The sequence below is a fragment of the Pseudopodoces humilis genome, chromosome 1, assembly GCF_049639895.1.
Source record: "Pseudopodoces humilis isolate 2021_Gansu_Grassland_sample_001 chromosome 1, ASM4963989v1, whole genome shotgun sequence".
Taxonomy (NCBI): Eukaryota; Metazoa; Chordata; class Aves; order Passeriformes; family Paridae; genus Pseudopodoces; species Pseudopodoces humilis.
In genome coordinates this window covers 127,709,879-127,733,017 of record NC_142200.1, presented here as the reverse complement: position 1 = coordinate 127,733,017, position 23,139 = coordinate 127,709,879, and the positions used below count along the sequence as shown (strand labels likewise).

General features: G+C 37.9%; 1 protein-coding gene across 5 annotated transcripts in view; it reads left to right on the top strand.

Annotated features, from left to right (window-relative positions):
- The window catches only part of PPP1R9A (protein phosphatase 1 regulatory subunit 9A), a 134,061-nt gene that overhangs the window by 80,036 nt on the left and 30,886 nt on the right, over positions 1–23,139 (top strand). For all 5 annotated transcript variants that reach the window (XM_088063883.1, XM_005518810.3, XM_088063890.1 and 2 more), the window contains exons 6-7: positions 11,836–11,971; positions 20,273–20,428. In XM_088063883.1, coding sequence (XP_087920009.1) covers positions 11,836–11,971; positions 20,273–20,428 — 292 coding nt within the window. The remainder of the gene's footprint in view (positions 1–11,835; positions 11,972–20,272; positions 20,429–23,139) is intronic.

Genomic DNA, 23,139 nt, shown 5'->3' with positions numbered 1-23,139 from the left:
GTATATTTAATTAGAAAAAAGAAGTGGGTAGAATTTGGTGCAACTTCCTTAATTTTTTTTTTTCATTTTAAAGTTCATGGAAAAGAAATGCTCAGAAAGACTACTTTCTGCTTTATGCAAGCCAGCTGAGAAATGCATCATTTTTTCCCTGGTTTGTTGTAGGTTGGAGTGAGACTTGAGTGAGACTTGACAAGGTAGCCAAGCCTTGTGTGGCACAGGCTCCTTCTTAGCTTCTGGTCCAGTCCTGGTTTTGTTGCCTGATGCTCTACATTGGTTTTAGTTGCACAAAATGAAAAATGGTTCCAGAAAGCTCTTTTTGGAGACAGATATTTCAGGATGCTTGACGTTTTGGCTTCAATACAGGTTTGAACATTTGCTTGTAAAGAAACTGAGAGCTAATATTGGTGAATTTGGATATGAAAGGAAATAAGGTATTTTTAATTCATGACTGTTTTTCTTTTGATATGTGACAAAATAGCCCTGCCTGCTGCTTGTTTTATGGAGAGAACAATTGGTTTCTGACAGTTCGTCTTTCCTGCTGCGTTACAGCTAGAATGGAGAATCCCTCATCTCCACCCTCTTTGGCAGTGGCAGCCTCTGCACTTGAACTGCTCCAAAACGTTAGGGACAACATGGGAGGGTCTGCTGGGGCAAAATGCCTTTCTTGCCCCCAGCTGTCAGCTGCTGCCTGTTGGCAGTGCAGAGAGCAGTGCAGGGAGCAGTGCTCCTGCCCTTGGAGCGCACCATTCCCATGGCAGCTGCCGTTAATGATCTGTGTCACTGCAGGAGGCAGGAGCAGGGGAAGGGGTTACTGCTCTATAAAGCCCTCCTGCCTTCCCTGCAGAGGATGTCCCAGCCGAGCTGCCAGTGGGTAGGCAGTGTACAAGCACACCTCACCTAATCCAAGACAAGGCAGCTCCATGGATCCCTCCTTCACAGGAGGAATCACGTTCGCACTTACGTACCTGCTCTTCAGTAGGGTCAGCTTGATGGGGTTTATAGAACTGCTTTAATAAGCATAGTTCTCTTTGTGATTATAGCATACAAAACCTGTGCCTTTCTTCTGCCTGGTGTCCTGTACGCACAGAGATTTGTGTGTCTTTCACTGGCATTAATTCACGCTTATATCCCACAGCATTATGTATCTGAAGTCGTTTTGTCCTTAATCTAGTCAAAGTGCATGCTGGTTTTTATAACAGGGTTTATTATGTGAGATCAGTCCAGAAAGGACACTCATGAATAGAATGGCATTAAAGCCTCTTCTTAATTTTTTGCGATAAATGCAGTCAATACCTCTTCAGAGACCTTCCATAATACCAATACTTAGTGATTTATTTTTCTCCTTTGAGCCTTCTGAACACTTTGAACTTCACTGACAGTGGAAGTCATTGACCTAGAATAGATTTTTGCAATTTTTCTATCAGAAAAAATGTATCAGACTGTCTGTAGCTGACACAGTAAAGAATTTGTTAAAATGAAGACATGGCTTTTACCTTTTGAACTGTTCTAGGTGAGGCTGAGAGGAGGTGAAAGAAGAACAAACGAAAGCATCTACGATTATTTTATCCATTGTCTGCAGTATTGGATTATCCAGCAGATTAATCATATCATAATGAAAGATCATTGGCTCAACCAACTTGATTTATACAATGATGATAAATTAAATTATTCTTTCTTACAATGTTTTCTAGAAAGATAATCAGTACCCAGCAGATGTACTCTGGTAGCCTGTGAGGCAGAGGAAAGAGATGGAATTCTTTCATAATCCCAGCTGGCAATCAGCTTCTGTTTTTCAGGATAAGAATTAGTGCCCTCGTGACTCTAATCAGGCAAATACAGCTATGAATGCTATTTCAATTGATGTAAATATCAAGTCTTCTTTATAATTTTACACAACTGTTCAGTTTACTAATATCTCATGTTAGTGGATTTCAGAATTCGACTATATACAGGAGGGATTTGAAATATGTGTTTTTTTCAATATTGTTGAGTGTTGCCCCTGCTCTAAGATTAATGGCTCAGAGGGCAGTGCCACACTAATACCACTAATTGTTCTGTGCTTCTTTTGACCTCATTTAGGATGTAATCTATCAGTTTGAAGTTTACAAGTGGTGCCTGCAGTCATGAAAGATAGGATAAGGAGACAGCTTGACAGTGGGAATCCTATCCTGTCATGGAGTTTCTCCTGTGCTATTTTGCTTGCAGTCTACCCACAGACTGTGATGTTGAGTGTTAGACCTGTTCTTTGAAGCTGCTTGGGTTATGTTAAGCCTTTGTGAACCACACTTTCTTCCCCTGTTCATCATAATGAAAGGGTTCTGGGAGACCCTACAGTCTCAGCCAGAGAAAGCTCGCTCGGAAAGCTGTATGCCTCCAGGGAATTTTATTTTTTCCTTGGAACATATTCACAAGAGAAAAAAATCTAGTTCTTTCATAGAGAAAACTTTATCCTTTTATCATACTTACTGGATACAAAGATTTGTGCTCACACAGCTCAGGGAGAGGCAGGGTCCCAGGAAAGGAGGACATGGTTCTTGGAAGACATACTGCATTGATAAAAAGAAAGGGTCTTGCATGAGAGACTCATCAGAAAATCCCAGTAGTCGTATGCTGCTTTTATGCTTTTAGCATTATTACTTTCCTCTGAAAGGTTTCTTTGAAGGAAGTTAACCAAATTCAGTGCTTTACTGGAAAGGCAAATCTTAAACTCTGTGTCCTCCTTCCGTATCCTGTTGTATGAATGTGACTAAACATTTTCTAGGCTTTCCAAACTGTTGCTAGGCACTGAGTGGATGCTCTCATGGTGCTTTCTGAGTCAGTTCTTGACTTTTTTTAGGGAACCACACAGAACCTGTGCAAAACCTGTTTGGTTTATCATGACTTGTACCACCATGAAAGTTATTAATTGTATTAATTCTAACTTGCCAGTGAGTTTACCTGGTTTTGTTTATTTAAATTCTGCTGAAATGCATCAGAGTCTTTCCATCTTAAATAATTGGTTAGCCAATTTTGCCATGTCTAATTAATCTTCTAGATCATTAAAGAGTATGTTATAACAACAGCAGTGCAACTCTACAGCCCTCTGGCTTTTCACTATTAACTATTCTTTGTTCTAATAAAGAATAATTTATTGCCATTTTTTGTTTTTTCTTTTCTGGAAATTTTTAGTTCAAAGCAGGGTTCTGTCTCAACTCCCAATTATTTCGCAGCCTAATTTTTTTTATCTCATATTAAACTGAAAATGCGATCTTTAATGCAAATTTTTACTTTTATATAGTTCTTATACAAGGAGCAATTAAAGGGTGAAAAGTAAAAATAATTGATTGTTCAGTAACATCAACTTGAAATGTCATTTATTCCCTCCTCAGCTAATTCTTCACCCCATCCTGAGCTGATTTTTTTCTGAAAAATACACTGTTTCCAAAAATAGTATTTGCATTAGTTTTGTTTGCCACCACAGCATCTGGGAAGGTAATTTATACAGTCAGGTCTTTGCAAGAATTGACATTGTAGGGGACAGATGAAGTCAGGATGTAGCCAGCAGCCATGCCCCAATGGGAGGCTGTTTATTGCCAGTAACACTGAACAGCATGCCTTTGTTGTGACTCTTTTGTCTAGGTAGTAATCTTCTCTCAGTGTGCATGCCTGTGCAGATTTTCTTTTGCTCCTTCTGACTTTGCCTGCCTGTACTCTTACCCTGTGAAACAGGTGGGTCCTTTAAAATTTTGCAGGCATTCTCCAAAGTGCAGATCCACATTGTAGTAGAGGCAGGATTGCTAATTACTGGGTAATGAGACAGGACCCAAACCAAAGGGTACCACACTCCGTGTCTGCTTCAGAGAGCTGTGTTATGTGTTATCTCTTTTCTGCCTGGGCGTTGTGGTTTTGTTCTTCCTTTCCCTGTCGATTTCTTTTTCCTTAAATCCAAGTGCCAGAGCTGAGGAGATAAAAAGAGAAGGAAATAAAAGCTCTTTGCTCTGTAATGCTGATTGCTGAGCTGGGACTTCATGCTGGGCTGCTTCAGAAGCCATGTGAGCTTGGTGCACTTTCTGCTTCTTTGATTGTTTGATTCACAACCTGAATTGTGGATCTTGCATAAACTAAATGCGTGGTGCTGTGTACCAAAGTAGTGTAAATTTCTCCTGTCTAATCCACTGTGGTTATATCAGAGATTCCATAATGGGTTTTCCTTCTGGTTTCTGCAAAGTACTCCTACAGGCACTGGTAATTGTCCTGTAAGATTACCAGAAGTGTGCTGAACATGAAAAATTACTCAAGAGTCCTCTGACCCCTTAGCATGGGTGAGATAAGACTGCATTCATCACTGCTTCACTGGTTTATATTCCTTGGCTGTGCCTGTGTAGTAGGCAAGCTGTGCCTTGGACTGTTCTTTGTGCTGAGGCCAGCTGGCAGCAGAGTGGTCAGTGCTCCTACCTTTAAAGAGTTGTACCTTTCTGAGCAGGGTGGCCATATCCAACTGTCCACTGGAAACATCCAAGCTGACTCCTAGCCTTTTCTAACTCCTAGACTGTGTCTGAATAGTCTTCGCTGCTAGAATATTAGTTAACTTGGGTCAAACTGTTTCCAAGACAGTTTCAGTGATGCAATACGATTTTAATATGATGACCAGTTACTAGTACTTGGAAGCATTCCCTGGCACTGTGTAATTTACTGGCTTAAGCATAGCCCCTGTATCCTGAGTTCTTGCTAATTTGAATTTTATGGCAATTTTTTTCTCAAAATATTTGCACATTTGGACAGGAAATTATATGTTTGAGTGCGAAATATAAATATAAATATTTTGTCCAAATTATAAACTATTTTTCTAGGTATTAGAACATGGCTTTTAAAATTAAGTGTAACATGAATGAGTAAGGTTCAGTGGGGCTGGATCTCATTAGGAGCAGCTTTTCTTTACTTTTCCTGGTAAAAGGAACAACTTGACAAGTTTTGAATCAGTTCATCCTCAACTTGGTTGGATCTAAACTTAAACTACTAACCCTGCAACTGAAGTATCATAATATATGTTTATTTAGCTCATTTTTTTACTCCTTCATCCAAGATTCTATTTTGTAGAAGCTCCCACACAGTTTTGGTGCACCTTGATTTATGGGATACAACACTGTGACAGCTGGGCAGAAATACCTGCTGTTCATCCTTGCAGGATAACGAGCCAAATATATGAATGGTGCTGTAGGAGCATTTAGCTGGACTGTGCTGTGAGGATGGTCTACCTCGCCTAGAATCTGGATCATGTAATCATCCAGATTAAGAACATGGTCTGAACTCAGAAGCTTACTTGTGACCTATCTGTATTTTCTTCTTGTATTTCTTCCCTGCGGATGCCAGCAAGGGTGAGGGTGAGGGAAGACAGATCTCACCTCAGAAAACAATCTGTTTCTTTTAGAAACATGGCCTGCTAGCGTTTGTACCTTCTGAACAGAGGTGACTGCATTCAGGTATGTTAAAGCACAGATTGACAAGTGTGTTCCTTTGAAGTGGCCATTCCTGTAAGAATTGCATGGTGCTATAGGAAATGCTGATCAGGTTATCACCCTGTATGCAAGGAAACCTTTTAAGCAAGGATTGTGTTGGAATACTGTCAGGCTGTCTGGAAAGAGAAGGAATTGATTCTTAACATGCACTCTCAGAAGAACAGAGCAGTGTAAGGACCAGAATCTGGAAAGGTGCCAAAACATTGAATCCCTTGGCTAATTTTGAAGTACTCCTGAGAAAAGCTTATGTGTCAGTGAGGCCCTAGACTAGAATTGATTTCTGGAGGAATAATTAATTTAAGTGCATTGATATTATTGTGTGGGTTTTTTACATGACTTCCTAAATGTCTGACTCAATATCCATTTAGTGTTGATAGTAACATAGTTTATCAGGGGCTTCTATCCAAGATTCTCTGGAGAGTCTGCTGAGGCTTTTCTGATGCTTCATCTGTGATTTTGCTGCTCATCCACCAGTACCACTGATACCACTGTTTGCCCTGAAGGCCAACCACATTCTGGGTCAGCACCAAAAGAGGAGTGGCCATCAGGGTGTGGGCAGTGATTCTGCCTCTCCTCTTTGCCTTGTAACGCCCCACCTTCAGTGCTGCATGTGGCTCTGGAGTTCTCAGCCCCAGAAAGATGTGAACATGTTGCTGGGGGTCCAGAGGAGGCCACAGAGTTGATCAGAGGGCTGGAGCATCTCTACTGGAGACAGGTTCAACCTGGAGAAGCAAATACTCTGAGGAGACTTTATAGTACCTTCCAGTAATGAAAGGGGGCTTATATAAAAGAGGTAGGGTGACTTTTTACACAGGTAGTGATAGGACAAGGGGAAATGGTTTTAAACTAAAAGCGGAGATATTTTTGTTAGAGATTAGCAAGTTCTTTACTCACAGGGTAGTGAGACACTGGAACAGGTTTCTCAAAAAATTTGTGGATGCCCCATCCCTGGAACTGTTCAAGACCAGGTTGAACAGGGACCTCAGCAACCTGATTTAATGGAAGGTGTCCCTGCTCATGGCATGGTCCCTTCCAGCCCAAAGTGGTAAGTTGAAGTCCTGCTGTCTGTCTTTAAATTCAGAGTACTTTACTTCATCCTGGGTCTGGGGACAAGGATAGAGGCTGCAGAACTTCTGAACAACAGTTCATCTTACTGGTAACTCGATCTCCAGGGTCCTTGGAGGCTCTTCCCAAAGTCTGCTCGTCTGTACTAACTTCACATAGCCAGCATCCTGCACTATATATTACACATATTGCCCTCTAAGATGTTTCTTATGTGACCTTAAATAACTTCACTCAGTCATTGCCACTTTCATTCACTGATGGTCGTCACTTCATTATGTTACTTGGGGTGCTGATCTCCAAGCAGAGTTCTTCACTTGTTTGTTAGTTTTGGATCACTTATCTCCAAGCAAACATTTTTTATTTCCCTCTACCAGTCCTCTTGGTTCCAGTTCGTAGCTTCAAAGATTTGTGTGCACATACCTGTCTCTGATGCAGGGGTGGGTGGATTTACTGACATAAGTTTGCAGATGAGATAGCTAGGGTAATACAGAGCTGCAATCACAGGATCTTCAACAACCTGCAGGAATGGGCTGACAGAAACCTTATGAGGCAAGGGCTCATGTGAGTCCAGCATCTGGGGCAGCATCCCTGTGCAACGCTGTGAGATGGACAGCAGATGTACAGGCAGCATCCTGGAAAGAGGTGGAAAGAACATCTGCAGTAGGAAGAAGAGAACTGGATGTCAGGCGTCTTGTTGCTGTCTCAACTACTTTCCATGAGTTAGAATGGATAAACACACATTCTTCATACTCTTGGACAAAATAACAGGCAATGAATAGAAGTTGCAGCAAGGGTAATTCTCAAGGCCATGACAAAGCTGCCTGTCTTTTCAAGTCAGGGGCTTAGGCTGGACTGGTTTCCTTCCAACAGAAATTATTCAGTGTTTATGAGTTTCAGATCATTTCATATCAAGAAGTGTAATGGAAGCTCATAGGTTGTGAATTTCGTATGTGCTGTCAGTGGCTTCTGCATTTGAGAGTGATGTTTGGGAGAGGTTGTTCATTATAATCACACAAATTCCAGCTTGTGCTGCTGCGACTAAATAAAACTGCTTTCTTAACAGTGTTCACACCCCTTTTAGCACTTTGGATTAATTATGTGCCTGTTAACCTAATGGAAGCAGCCAGAGTAGGTAATTGAAGACATCTTGAAATAAATGAGATAAATGGTAATTGAAGCAGCTTCAGACTTTAAAGCTCAGAGAAAAACCATTTTAAAACTCAGAACGGTTTGAGTTAGAAGGGACCTTATGGAGCATTTAGTTCTAACCCCTCTGCTGTTGTCAGGGACACCTTCCACTAGAACAGGTTACTCAGATCCCCATCCACAGTGGCCTTGAACAGATCCAGTGATGAGGCATCTGACTGTAAAACTCCCCAAATGAATTTTACTGTACCTTTTAATGTATCAAACTGTATTTTAGGAAAGGTTAGAAGAAAAGATTTCGAATACTGCTACAGCAAAACCCCCATTCTTTCTTGAAAGTGTTTGCTGCATTCTTAATTGATATTTGTTGGATAGAAGGAAACCATGCTAATGTATTTTTAACTCAGCACATAATGCCTGAAGTATTTTCAGGAGAAATCATTAATTTATTGCACTAAAACTGTGTGCTGCAGAACTTCAGTTTAGCACCATAGATTTGGTGCCTTTGCAATTTTTTTTAGTACCAGTTATTTTCAAAATGGAAATATTTTTTTAAATTTAATTTTTATAACAATGTTTCTGGTTCCCATAGCTGATAGAAAAATGAATATGTTATTTCAAGAAGCACAGGTCTGCAGATCCTCTTTTAATAAAAGCTGGACATATGAAGAAGGTTGTATATCAGGTGCGGTGTAAAATATTTAAATCATGGATTGCAGGAGATGTAGGAGTTGCAGTAGAATGCTTTTCTTAACCACCACTACTGTAATTAATTTTCAATTTCTCAAGACACATAATTCTATTTTATTCTAAAATTCATTATAGAGTCAAATATTAATTATGTTTCTAGCTCCATCCCTGTTCATTTTGACTACAGCCACAAAGAATAATTCACAGCTTGTAATTCAGCTAAATTGAGTGTAACTCTTGAGTATCAAGGGCAGTTCATGCCCTGCCTCTCTCCTTTTCCTTCCTTCTTTATTGCAGGCTTCAGAAAAAATCAGTAATGACCTGAGATTTCGTACAGTGATGTCTTATAACAGATTTGCTGTGGTTTATTTTGCGTTTGCTGGCTTTAATAATCTAGGGGAATATTATTGTGATGTGGTTTAAAGGCTGTAAAATGCTCATTTGTCTCATACCTAAAAACATGACCAACTTTTCAAATATATTGTTGCTGACAGAATGTATAGTTATTTCTTCTGTATATAATGCTTCTATATAATGCTTCTAGCCCTTGAGACTAATTAATGAGTCTGAAATGCATGTGATTGATTTTGTTGAGCAAAAGTGATTTGAAATATATAATTTGCCACTTTGTTGAAGTGTGTGTATTATGATTCAGTGACTGATTTTTTGGTCAGTGAATCATAGCCTTATGTCTTTCTCATATTTAAACACTTTAGAATATGATAGTTCTTGAATTTAAAGCTATTCCATGAATAACTAATTCATGCTTCGAGTTTTAATAACTGCACCTGTTTTATGATTTTCTAAGTTATTTTTATTCGGCTCTCTCTTTAAAATGTAACTATATGATTTACCTCAATTACCAGTTAAGTATAATTATATGCATTGTATTCTTAAGATCATGGAATGTAAAATGACAAAAAGTTTGGTTTAGTTTGTAAAATCTCTAATTGCTGGGAACATAGTATTCCTTTTTCCAAATTTACAGTTCTTTGTCTAAAACTGACATAAATTGAAGATTGAATGCTTCTTAAAAAATTATTTTCAGATATTTTATATATGTCTCACTCTAAAGCAATAAATTTTAGGAAGATAGAACATTACTAGTATATTTCTATTTTGGAAAATTTGCTTTAAACTTTGTCATTGCTTGAAGGCTTTTATTTGTATGTCATCTAACAGCTTCAGGTATCACTGAGTAACTTCATTTTTACATGTGATTGGAAATCATATCACTGTGAATTTAACATTTAAATTCTCTTCGGCTTGAGAAGAAAAATTCAATTAATAAGGCTTCATATTTTTACATCCTGCCTAATTTTGTGTGTTTGTATGAAAATATTACTGCATTACAGTCTAATGTGCCAAAAAACACTTCTAAATTATTAGGAATTACCAGACTTCAGATGTATATGTTGTCTATTCTAAGTTTTCAGTGTACAAAAATGATTGTATGAAGTATTTTGAGTCTTGTGTTTTCCAAGGAAGGTGAATTACCAGGCAGAGGGCCAGAGGGAATCCAATATTTGCATCACTTTGTGTGGTTTCAAAACTTCACACATTGAGGATTTCCCTCACGTGTTTACAAATGTCCTGCATTCTCTACTATGTGTAAGTAATATACTCATGCATAATTTTGCTCTAAATGTTTTTTTTAAACAGAATTATTTTTTCCATATTTACTTTAAATTTGTTTTTTTTTACATTAGAGGAGACAAATAAGTAGCAGATATGGGTTAAATCCTTTTTTACTTCCTTTAGTAATTTTAAAAGTTCATTGTTCCTCCCAGTTGAGTCTGAAAACACAACTGGTTTAGTCTTTTTAATACTTGGCTCTAAAATCAAAATTTAGAGGAAACAGGATCTGTCTGTGAGTCAGTATGCAGAACAGATGAAATGTAGGGGCCATGAGGAAATATTCTTCTTCTTTCAGACCAAGGTCTTTATCATTACTGAGATCTAATGTTGTATTTTGTGATGGGGGGATATGAGTGCCAAACTGTGATCTGTTTTGATCAGTATTAAAGTGCTGATGTTACTGCCTTATTTCTCTTCTGGTTTCTGCTGTACTTGCTATTGATGTTTTTAAGCTAAGACACTTTTTTGCAAATTATTTTCAGAGCACCTTATGCCATTATTTCAAATGGAGTCACTCATTCTTACCTTTCTTATCCTTTTGGAAGTAATGAGTAGCTTGGATATTTTGATGATGTTGAAATAATCTCCAAATTGTGGTCCCTTCTGTAGTGCCTGACTTCATAGACTCTGAAAAGTTATTTGTCATAGGAAATGGACCTAGGGTCATCCACTCTTGGGACCTTGTCTTACACTTGGATGACAAATCCCAAGGGATTTTAACAGTGATAGGCAGTACTAATGAAAAGAATTTTCATACATGGGGTATAATGCACATTTCTGCCTCTCATTCAAATAATAAATGAAATTCATCATTTGAGCCAAATGTTGTGGAAACAAATAATTTACCATATCCAGTATCTCAGTGTCACCTTATTATGCTTTTCAGCTCTACATAATACTTCTTTCATCTGTAATTACCTAATTATCTTTCTAGCCTTCTAAGAAAATAATTCTTCAGCTTGACATCTTTAAATTGTGCTTTTGTTCAGTAGTTCACAGTGTGTTGATACTCTGTAATGGGTGTTTATGATTTGTTCTGGAGATAGCAACATATCTAAATGTGGTTATGCCACTGTGCTGAAAAGGAAAAGCGGGGAGTTACAAACTCAATTCAGAGTTCTGGTTGCTGAAAGCAAGACTGAGAAGCATTCTTGTAAGTCTCAACCAAGAAAGAGGCACTTCCCTTGTGTTTTGTTAAGCCAAGGAAGTGTGCGCCCAGTGTTCTGCAGTAGCTAACAGGGGAGAAAATGTTCCTTAGCAACAGAAGTTCATGAAATAAAAGACAGATTTAAATGCAGCCTAAAATTAAGCAAATAGTGTCTGTCAGATTTTAAAATGTGGAAATAGATTCTGTTTTCTAGACTGGAGGAAGGCAAATATAAAAGCTCAGAAATGGAAGGTAATTGTAAGTCAGGGTGGGAAGGAGTTACTCCGATGCATGTTCCTTTCACTATAGACTGCCGTAAGTGCGCCTGTGCTCTTACTGTGCATCCATAACAGTCTGGTCTTCTGTAGCCTCCTGGAAAACACATGGCTCTAAAGGGAATGGAAGTGGTTATACTTCACTGAAACTTGGAGTGGAGGCTTGTAATGGTCCCTTCTATTTTGCCCCTCCTGCCATGTGGCCAGACCTCTCACGGTCTGATCACTCCTATTCCTGCCCACAGTGCCCTTGTGACAAATCTCATCCACAGAACACATTTGAAACAGTCAAAACTACACATCTTTGGAGGAAAAGGCTACCAACCTGGAACTTCAGTAAACTGTAGGAGTAATATTTTTTCACTAATGTTTTGTATAGGTTTGTAATTGGACGAGAAAAACCGGGACAAGTGAGTGAGGTTGCGCAGCTGATTAGCCAAACTCTAGAACAAGAACGACGCCAGAGAGAGCTGCTGGAGCAGCATTATGCACAGTATGATGCAGATGATGATGAGGTAACAGACTGTCCAGTGTTTCACTGTTTGGTGTTTTTCAATGTTCTGTTTTCTGTTCCTAATTCCTTTTTTTTTACTTATCACTCAGAGGTCAACTTTTGGACCTTTCCCTTATCTTTGCTGATGATTTTTACAGATTTTGATGATGAATCTTAATTGAAGAAAAAATTTATAGAAAAACTTTTTGTCATGAATTTGAAGTATTTGTTGTATTCCAGAAGAGTAAATATCAAGTGTGTTGATGTTTCTGTAAGCATTCCTCTTCCTTGAAAGCATGTACCTTTCTGAAACAAGGCAGTAAAGTTTGTTTGGTTGTGCAGTGAAATGTTCAAGTTTTTTGTAAATGGTAAAAGTTGCCTTTCAGCTTTTAGAGGGGTTGAGGAAGTTGGGTTTTTTTCCAAGAAGAATTGATATTCTTCTGAAGTCTGAATGTTTTCTGAAATTCTGGGTAAGACCCTTCCTTCCTCACACTGTAATTTTGTTTCTGTGTCAGCAGATATTCCTCAGGATAGAGAATTAGCCTGCCTTGTCTGAAGTGTATATTCATGCTTATAATTAGTGTCTGATGTCCCAATATAAAGGTTTTGAAAGTAACAACATTGTGCAGTAAAATTTTCATAATTTCTTTCCCTTCTCATAAAATTCCTACTATGCCTAAATACCAAGATACTTGGAAAGATTACTTTGAGAGCTTTTTCAGAGACTACTGCTGTCTATGTTACTCCCTAAATCAGCTGCTGGGTTTTGTAACAAATTGCTTCCATATAGTCCAAGCATACTGTCATCATTTCACATCATCTTGAGTAATATTAATTTGAAATGCTAGACTCCATGTATTAGTGTGTTTTCATCCTGGGCCAGTTGTTTTTTGTTTTTTTTTGTGTAAGGGAACAGTAGATAAGGGGAGATAGAGAATTCATGATATGCATTTATTTCAGGTTAGTTTTTCTTCTTAGAAAAAAAATACTCTTGACATAAAATCAGGATATACTCAGATTTTGAAACACACTGTTAACATAGCAGTATGTCAGAACAATTGGAAATGTCCCAGCAGACTAAGTAAAAATCCTGTCTATCCCCAGTAATGCTTTCACTTACTGTAATTTCCACTGATACTAAGAATAAAAATATTTCAATCTATCTTAGAATTAATCCTGTCACAAGGACATGCGTAACTCATATAAATAAGAATATACATGCATATGTATGTGTGCCTGTGGGAGACCATGAAGGATAGAAAAATCCATATCCTCTCTGTTCCCTCCTCCAGCTACAGAAACATGCAAGTCTCATAACTTCTCTTTAGTCTGCAGTGAAATTCAAGAGAAGTTTCTTGAAGGGACTCTCTTACAATCTCTTCAAAAACAAAAGAGAACAGCTAGCCTTTGGGAAAAGAGACCTCTCACAAGTCATCACAGTGTGCTGTAGATGTCAAGGTTCAAAGACTGTCAGTACCATATTACGGTGAGCATGGTCAGGTTGCTTTCATACAGATAAGAGAGGTGTGTCCTAAGTAAGCCTGATGATTTCTCACTGTGTACTTGCACATAGAGGGGTATGTGGCTGACCTGTGTGAGTGATTGATGCATTACACCTTTTATCTGTAGGAAACATCCACTTGCAAAAAAGAGTCAAATGTTTGTATTTCTTACCTTCATGCACCACACAGGTGGCATTACTCAAGATCTGTCGATAAAGAAGATGTTGTTAAAGCCATACTGTTCAATACTGATGCTGGTAGTACTTCAGCCTTCAGTAGGGATTGTTGCTGTCAAGGTGCTGATGGTGACACTGTCACACTGATGGCCATTCAGGTGTTTCTCAGTACTGAAAGAGGACAGGTGTGAGTAGGTATCAGGTACTTTTTGTGATGTGTCTTGTCCTTGCAATTCAGTGATTACAAACTCTTGTTTAGGTCCTGTTCACTGCAGAAATTTTTCACAGAAGATACTAAATTCACAAACTGTTTTCTGTTGGTAGTGCCTTTGTATCATAGAGAGAAAATAAAATTGGGCAAGTTTTTCCCAGATTTTTCCAGAATTAAGAGAATTAAAGGTATCTTTCCTTATTCTAACACTACGCTGAGGATGGTGACCATCTCTGTGACTATGACATGATTTTTGGCAATGGCCTTTGGAGTGCAGAGGAGTTTTGTGTTATATATGAGGAACTGAGGAAGAAAGGGAAAGGCATCTACCGGGGGAGATCCAGATGGTCTCATCAATTATCTCTTTTGGAAGGAGAAGGAGTTAGGCCTGAGAATAAATGCAGTTCTTAAAAACTACATTGAGATCATTGAAGGTCTTGCCCATTTCCTACTTGATGCCATGTATATATTTGGGACATGGGTGGTAAACATTTTAAGAATAAATGCTGGGGTTTAGTTACTAAAGTATGCAGTGTAGGATGTTCCCTTTCTTAATTACGAGACTTACCAGAAGCAGATTTTATTGAATATCTGCAGTAATACTGAACATTATTATTTTTTTAGCCACCTGACTATGCCATCCAGGTCTACTCAGATAACTTGCACCATTCCCGGACAATTGACACTATGTAAACTGTGATCTAATGCACATTAGCCACAGTTCAAAGACACTTTTTTTGTCACCACAAGCACTTCTGCTCCATTTATTGTCAAATACAAGTATTACTTCTTTGAGCTTACCTTGGTCTGTGTGGACCAGTCTGGCTGAGTTTATATTGCTGCCAGACACCACCACCAGCCCTGCATTTTTTGGCTCTGGTAAGCAGGGCACCTTTTGGGCAAGAAAAGCTGTTTCCACTGGCTGAATGAATATCTGTAAGTATACAAAAACCACTACCACCCTTTTGAGTCCATTCCATCAAAGGAATAGTGACTGACTGCGTGGATTTCAGGACTATTTGGATTGCCAGTGTAAGGAGTTTGGTATTGAGGCAGCACAGAATTATACACGGGTTGCTCAGTCTCAGAGCTGTCAAGCCATCCTGTTCATTTTCCTACACCATTTAAAATATGGTAACATGAATCTCCAGGGTGCTGCATGAATAAACAAGAAAATGATCTTGAGACTGCCAGATTCTGAGGCTCAGAGACATTACCACAAGGCCAGCAATAACATTTTAAGTTTTTCAGAGCAGTCAGTGGTCTTGTTTGAGTCCTGGAGTCATGTCATATGACTTGTGTTTGTTAGAGCTGGTTAAATCACAGGAAGAGAATGTCTGCCAGGCATGTGCAAATTCTGGTGTTTTATCTTGCTGTGTCACCAGCTGGCTGGATTTCCTCTGTGTTGGAACTTCTGCCAGTCTTCACAGCCCAAGGAGTATGTAGGTATTTTAGAAGGAATCAAGTTCTTTCAAAAAGCAGTATTTTGAGACAGATTTGATTTTTGCCAGCTAGTGGGCAGTGGACTTGAGTTAGATACTAAATTTAGAGATGCAGTGTTAGCCTACTACCTTCTCATTCCATTGCCTTGCAGGAATGTTGCCTTACAGCTATTTTTTTGGGAAGATTTACAGTAATACATAGTGTTTCTAAAACATATATCATTTACTGTGTAAGTAAATTGGAAACTCATAATTTACTATATAAATGCCCTGCATCCCTGCATTTTCAGGATGTGCTGTTACCATGGGCTGCAGGTCATCACAGGGTTACAGGATCCTTTCAGATGCTCCTTCATTTAAGTTTTTGCATGGAAACAGAAAGCCCTTGTGCAGAACTGATGAACATGAAAAGAAAATGGATGTTCACAGTGGAGTCCATGCAAAGACTAACAGGATAAGTGTGCATCAGCTCACAATTTGTTGTTGAGCTCCCACAAGTCAAGCACTTGAGCCAGTAGTATCAGCTATTTCTTAAGTGTTACATACAGTAGGCAGCACTGGCATTTCCTAGTGAGTCTGTGCTAATCACATTAAGCTGGGAGAGTGTGTTGCCTCTAGATAGACTACTGCAGAGTTTGCTCATCAAGTTTGTCTAGCTTCCTAAAATCCCACATCCTTTTAATTTGTAGAATCCTGTCAGAAAATAAAACTCAAAGGCTTTGAAGTAGGCACTGTCTTTGTATTTCCTACTCAGTGTGCTAAGTAGGACCTGAATCTGCACCCTTAACTGAAACCTTTTGAATTCCCTGTGTTAACATACTGTTGTGTGCACATGAGTCAAATTCTGATATTTCTTGGAATTTTGATTTGAACTTCGTATTATCTTCTTCATGTTCTGCAGCAAATGACAAAAGTCACATAAGGCAGATGACCTGTTTCCCAGAAGGTTGCATGGGGTGATGCAAAATGTGAAATGAGTAATATGTTGCAGGATTCTGTTCACTCTGTGACCAGAGACAAGTACTTTAATGCAAGTGATGTTTTAATCTATTTTAATATCACTAATAGTCAAGTGAATATTTTTTTCATTTTAAAATCTCATTCATTAGGACATGCTAAGAGCAAAGCAACATTTAGAACCATTGAAGAAAATCTTGACACACTCAAAAAAACCAAAAAGGCAATGTACTTGAATATCTAGCACCCAGAGTATATTTGCTAAACCAAATGTTTCAAAAGTGTACCTTTTTTCCAACATCATTAATATGATGGACTCCTGGAAAAGCAATGATTAATACTGTACCATTATGTTTTTCTTCACTCTTTTGAAAGAATTAAACCATCAAAAGAAAAAATCAAATTAAGAGATGGGCTTGAATTATTTTTATAGTTTTTCAAATGGTTCCCTGATTATGGGAGTGTTTCAGCAGGAACAAAAGGTGTAGCTTGATGCAGCCTTTGTAATGCTGATTTGGGGAAGGTCTGTCTGCATTATCCTGGCTGGTGCTGCAGCTCCTGCTTTCTGGTTGGGAATGTTAGGCACATATCAGAAATTTACTGTTAAGGCAGTTAAACAATGCAAGTAACACATTTTCCCTTTAGAAGTGGAAAATTGCAGCTCATGTTGATAATTTCATGTTATTAGCTGTGATAGCATATGGCAAAATGGAATGGCTAATATCAGAAGCTATTGCTTTGGATGGGACAAGCTTAAGCCCTAGGTGCTACTGAAATGAGAAACAGGGCTTTTACCTGGATGAATTTTGCTCACCAGCACAGATTTTCCTTCAGTGGCATGTAAGTTTTCATTGACTATGGAGTAAAAAATATTATTGCTGTTGCCAGCTAAGAAAACAAAATGGATTGCAGGGAACCTCAGGGAGTTACAATGACAACTCTTACCTCACAGGGCTTTGTTATTTGAAGTAATATGACTTTTTTTTCTGTGCCTTCCTGCTCCTTGTAAAATAATGAATTTCACATTCTAGCTAGCTGGCACAGAGTCTGAACAACTACCTTCTGGTAGTTTCATGTGGAACAAAAGTCAGCAGAGAGAATTTTTTCAAGGAAAGTATGTTTCATGTAGTTTATGATGCATATTCCCTCAATGTACATATTGGTTCTTTTGAACCTGTAATTTGTTTTTCATGTGACTGTAAGATGAAATCCCTTTATTTTGAAGACAAAAGCAAAAGTCCCATTTATTTCTGTGTTCTGTGATGTGTTCTTGTCATCCTGGTGCCTTGTTTACTTGAGCTGCGCTTTGCTTTGACAGCTACTTTTTTCATTAATTGAAGCAAAAACGACTGTGCTCATTGACACTCATTATGTGCAATTTGAAGCAAGATTTTCCTTTATGTTCATTTTTAGCTGCCTGATGTTCCTCTTCAAACACTCTAGCTCCTGAGGCCAGTAGAATATTGTCTGCTCTTGAATTTTTCCCGAATAATTTACTCCTTCATGTGTGTTCATTTTTCTTCTTGTATTCAGTACTTCTTAGCTTAAGTCTTTGAAGAAAGCAGTTTTAACTAAATTCATCTGTTTTATTCCTTTGCCAAAATTGGTAAATGTAATTTGTATTAATATATTACTTTGAAATGCACATGTAGCTGAACCAGATCTGCGGGGTTTTTTACATAAGCAGGGATTGAGTTTACTGGTTAATGATCCTGTTTCTGCCCCCTCTTTGTGTGCTTCATGAGATTTCCTTGCCACCACTAATGGACCTGTCAGGATTTTATTTATTTATTTTTTTAATGCAGAAATTACAGTTGTGTATTGCCTTATTTGTTTCAGGGATAATGGCTGCAAAATGGAAAGTACATGGACTGTTAGTCTTTTGTCCCCACAAAAATTAATTTCTCTGTAATCTCAATGTGATTTTAAGAGTTAGTCTTTTTGCTTCTGGTTGCCCTGATGGTGTGTGAAGGTGGCATTACATGTTCCTGGAAAGAGCCAGGAGACTTAGTAGCCAAATTTTCACTTTAAACAGCTACTGCACATAGCCAATAGGGACAATAAATTAGAAACAGAAGTTACTACAAGTGTAGTCTAACAGAAGATTTCTTTTGTATGTGCGTGAGATGTAGACATACAGAATGACAAATTCAGGTGTTGTTTTGTTTAGCCATAATGCTTACATGCCTGAAAACTCCAGTGAGACGGACTGTGTTTTCTTTGCTTCTCTTAAATAAGGAAAGAAGAAGCGAAAGCAGCTGTTAGCTTTTTTTATAGAAGGCTGTTGAGATACTTAGGCATATATGCTTAGTAGGTATGAAGTATATAAAATAAATGGTTACTCTTTATTTCATTGAAGTATTGTTATATTGTAAATAGTATATGTTACTATTTACAGAGGCAGCAGTACCTCACCAAAAAAGTGCCTTGCTTTACAGAGACTGTTTTAAAGCATGCATGTGGATGTTGGTAACTTACCTTCTTTTAGTAGTTCTCTCAACATCATAAAATTTTACTAAACTATTTTATGCTTTCTATGTGTTTTGGCTTTGTTTTTTAAAACTTTGGTGGTTTAAAAAAAGAAGAATGTAGGTTTTTCATGGTCTTTAAAGATCATTACTAAATTTAAACTAGTCATTCTATAATTGTGTGTAGTGTCTGTGTGTACCTGTGCAATTAGAATCAACATCTTGCATGCAGTGCTTTTTAGTTGAGAGAGATTCACATAAGCCTAAATAACAGCTGAGAAACTGAATTAAGGTAGGAAGCTGAGGTTTGAACTGTTGTTCAAACATCTGAGTTCTTAACTCTTGTTTTGAAAAGTCCTTTTGTCAAAAAATTGCACTAATAGACCATTTTATCACTATGGGGAATAGACTTCTAATAATAGTTTTATGTTTCTTCATCTCAGGAGTTGAAATCTCATGAAGAAAAACTTTGAATAGTTTTGTCAAAATTTTAGTGGTGTTACTGTATAAACATGAAAAAGACTGCACTGGTCCCCCCGCCCTTCCTTTTCCATGTATTTATTTAGTCCCAAGCCTTATAAATCCAGATGTGGGCCTGGGGGAAGTGTTGGCTTTATAATGTGTTTGCATAGTCATCTGCACAGCCAGCGGTCTGTTTGTGATCCGTACGCGCTGTTCTCCATCTTCCAGACGGAGCCCCGCAGGAGTAAGGTGGTGCCATTCACCTTAGGGACAGGGAGAGATGAGCACAGACATGTGTGCAAAAGACTGGGGAGACAGCTTGGGGTTCAATACTGCAAGCTTTTTCTTTTCAGTATTATTGTTTTGTTTTATTTGGTTTGTTCTTGAGATACTGATTGCAGCTTACAATTTTTCAAAATTCTGTTTTGTCAGCAAATTGTTTGAATCTCACGGTTTACCAGCCTAAGAAACACCCACTTTTATTGTTCAAAACTGGTTCAAAGCAGCTCCTTATTCAGGGTGGAAACTGAGTAAACTCTGGCTTCAGATTCTGAACTTGTCTCTGACACTCAGTTTCTTTTTCCTACTGTTGTCTTCCTGTGTGGGTGTGACTTTTCTATCATTAATTTGTTTATAAAGAACAAACCAGTGAATTTTCAAATTCAACATGGAATATCACTGGAGAATTACTTCATCCAGATGACTTTACTAATGACTAATCAAGATCCTGTTGATAATATTCTACTTTTGTTTCTTTTTGGAAAAGATTCCTTGTTAAATATGAAATAAATTTGGAGAGTTCTTCCAATACAGAAGAGGGCTCACTTTGAACAGGATGAAACCATCAAAATACAGAGCCAGTAATGCTTGAGAACTGAGTTTTATTAGTGCTTAAGACACTGTTTTCTCTCTTAATGTACTGAAATACGAGTGTGGAGTTATATTTTGTCTGGTAGAATTCATCAGTACTGGAGGTATAGCTAAAGACAAAGATAACCTTTTTTGTATGCAGAATTCTGTGATTTCACAGTATCTTAATTACTCTTTGAATAGTCTCTGCATAATAAGATGATAACTGGAATTTCTTAAATACTATAAAATTAAGACAGGGGAATATGCTACAGATGAAGAAGATGAAGACATGGGACCTGTCCTTCCAGGAGGTGACATGGCTATTGAAGTGTTCGATCTCCCTGAAAATGATGACATGTTCTCACCCAGTGACGTGGACACCAGCAAACTTGCTCACAAATTCAAAGAAGTAAGTTATATGTCAGAAAATACTCCTGAAATAAGTCACTGAATCAGATTTCTAGTTATCTCAGTGCTCAGTGCTTGAGGTTTTTTTCTTGAAAACTGGGGTGGTTTTTAGCTTTTTGTATGCTTAGTACTTGGAAATGACTCAAAAAGTTTTGCTCTAAAGAAGTAGAACTGTCCTTTGGAGATATTTTGGTTTGCTTTGCTTTGGTTTGCTTTGCTTTGGTTTTGTAAGATGCCAATAAAAGGTGATTGGAAAACCAAACAACAGATGTTAAATTTCAGTGAAGGGAGACATGTGAAATTCATCCTACACAGTAACTCATCAGTGTATAGCCATGTCATGTGTCTGGCCATGTGTTTAGGAAGATGCTCTATTGGAGAAGCAGTCATACTTCAAGATGTTTTTTTATCAAAGTTTTACCAAAACCATACCAAGTTCATGGTTAGGGAGTACAGCATCCACCTGTACTAATTCTGGTGTTCATTGTGGTCTTTGAATTAATATAATTTCACATACCAAGGTACAGAGGGACATTTCTTCTGTATTTTAGGCTGTGCTTTTGATATGGCTTCTTTTTAAGCTTTCCTGAATTCTCATGCAAATAAAGATAAGAAACAATGGATGTACCTAAGCATACAGTAATGGGCTGAGTGATGGCAATAAAGAACTTTTTTTTTTTTTTTTTTAAACACAGGAGGATGAAAGGGTTGAAAGTAGCCAGAACCTCATAGGAGATTTAAGCAGCAGAACCTGCTGGTTGATCCTATCCGGACCTATCTGGGACCAAATAGGAGTTTTAAAATACCAGGACTCCCTTTTTATCCTTCTCCACTTATCCTCTTGCCATCACTCAAACCAGATATTTTATCTTGTATAAATATATTGTTTATATACACACACTACCCTCTAGTGAATGTCATGTGTGGAAAGTAATCAGTCAGTGAGTAACCAATCTTTCCTGCTGATAGCCCTCGCAGCCACTGGGTGCCTACTGTTATTCATTGTTGGTTCCTGAAAGTTTTTTACATTACTTAAAATTTTCTCACTCCATATGTTGAGTTTCAGGCTCTTACACAAATTAGCAGAACATTTTACTTCATTTTCTAATACTTTGCATCGTACATAGAAATACAGTCTCAAGATGGTGAGAATTTGCTACCATTCTCTGTGTGCCAGTGAGTTTTCCAAGGCTGTGCAAAACACAGATGCAGTGATGGGCAAAAAACTCACCTTTAAATAAATTATCTTTAAATCTGTGCTTGAATGCAGTTTCCATAAACTCAGGCTATTGCCATTCTTGAGCTTGTCCAGACTGATTAGAAGTTATTTGCAGATCTGTCTTCTGTGATGGCCTTAGAACGCTGTTTTAGAGACCAGAGGAGGTACTTGGGGATCCTCGAGTGTAAGTGTAGATGAGAGCCTGAGAAGAAAACATGAAATGCTCCTGCCCAAGAGTGGACTCTTTCAGCAGCCCACGCAGTTACTTTTGTTTCACTGATTGTCTTTAAGAGTGCACAGCTGCATTTTGTTGGCTGATGCCGAGTGAGTACATGTATTTTTCTTGGTATTTGCCCTGAATTCTTTCAACACTAGAGGACTTGTTCATGATCACACTGCACAAGCCCACACAGTGTTTTCTGGAATTGTATTTAAAGAATAACTGTTCTTTCTTGTTCTTACTCCAGAGATTAATGAAAGTATTAGGCAACTGGGTAGGACATAATCTTTAAGCATAATAGTTTGACCTAATTAGTTGAATTCAGTCTTTGCAACAAAAAATGTGTTCCCATACTCTGGGAGCACTCTTATTGTAAATGACTTGCTTTTGGAATGAAAGTCAGAAGAGAGATGGGCATTCTTGGGTGAATCACTGTACTTCTGAAAGTCTTGTTTTCCTGGCTGTAAAGCAGGAAAAATAGGACTGATTTTTCTTAACTGCTTTGAGAGAAAGAGATAGAAACTTTATTTTAGCTGTGATGATTGAAGAGAGACAAGATCTGTAGGGAGAAGGGACATTTACGTAGGAATTCATTATTTCATGTTTTAATGAAAAATATGAAGAATGGATGATTATTATATGCAAAAAATATATAATGATTACGTAAAAATTGTCATGGTGATTATTAGATCCTATTGCATACTTTCCTTCCCAGTGTACTTTGGATCTTTGGATATTTTAACATTTTCTAGACTTTCATCCTATTCTGCCTTTTGCAGTCTTGATGAATTCAATCCATTTTCTCTCTAAAAATTACCTTTTATAAGAAGTTTCATTGTTTTGTAGAAAATTAATCAGCTTTTCAAGACATGTTTGAATAGGAAATGTGCCAAAAATTACTCAAAATGTATGTCTTTGTTAAAGTGAAGCCTTCACAATTTTATATTGACTTAAAACCAAAAAAAAGGAAAACCAAAAACCACAAAATAGTATCTGCCCAGAATTTGTCTGGCATTAAATAGGACATGGAATAAAGACTTCTGATCCCCTGTTAGTAAACTTGCTTGAAACATTTTAGCTATGGAGTCCAGATTTTCTTGCCAAAGAGTTGACCTTGCCTGTTGTTTAGTCTAACCTATAAATGTGTTAATATTTCTCATCTATTCTACAAGCATAATTAGTTCTTTCTTTTAAAAAAACATACATATCCAGCTACACATTTTTCTGTTAAGCAGAAAAGTGTCTTATTTCTTCTGCCTCAGTGGGATCTGCT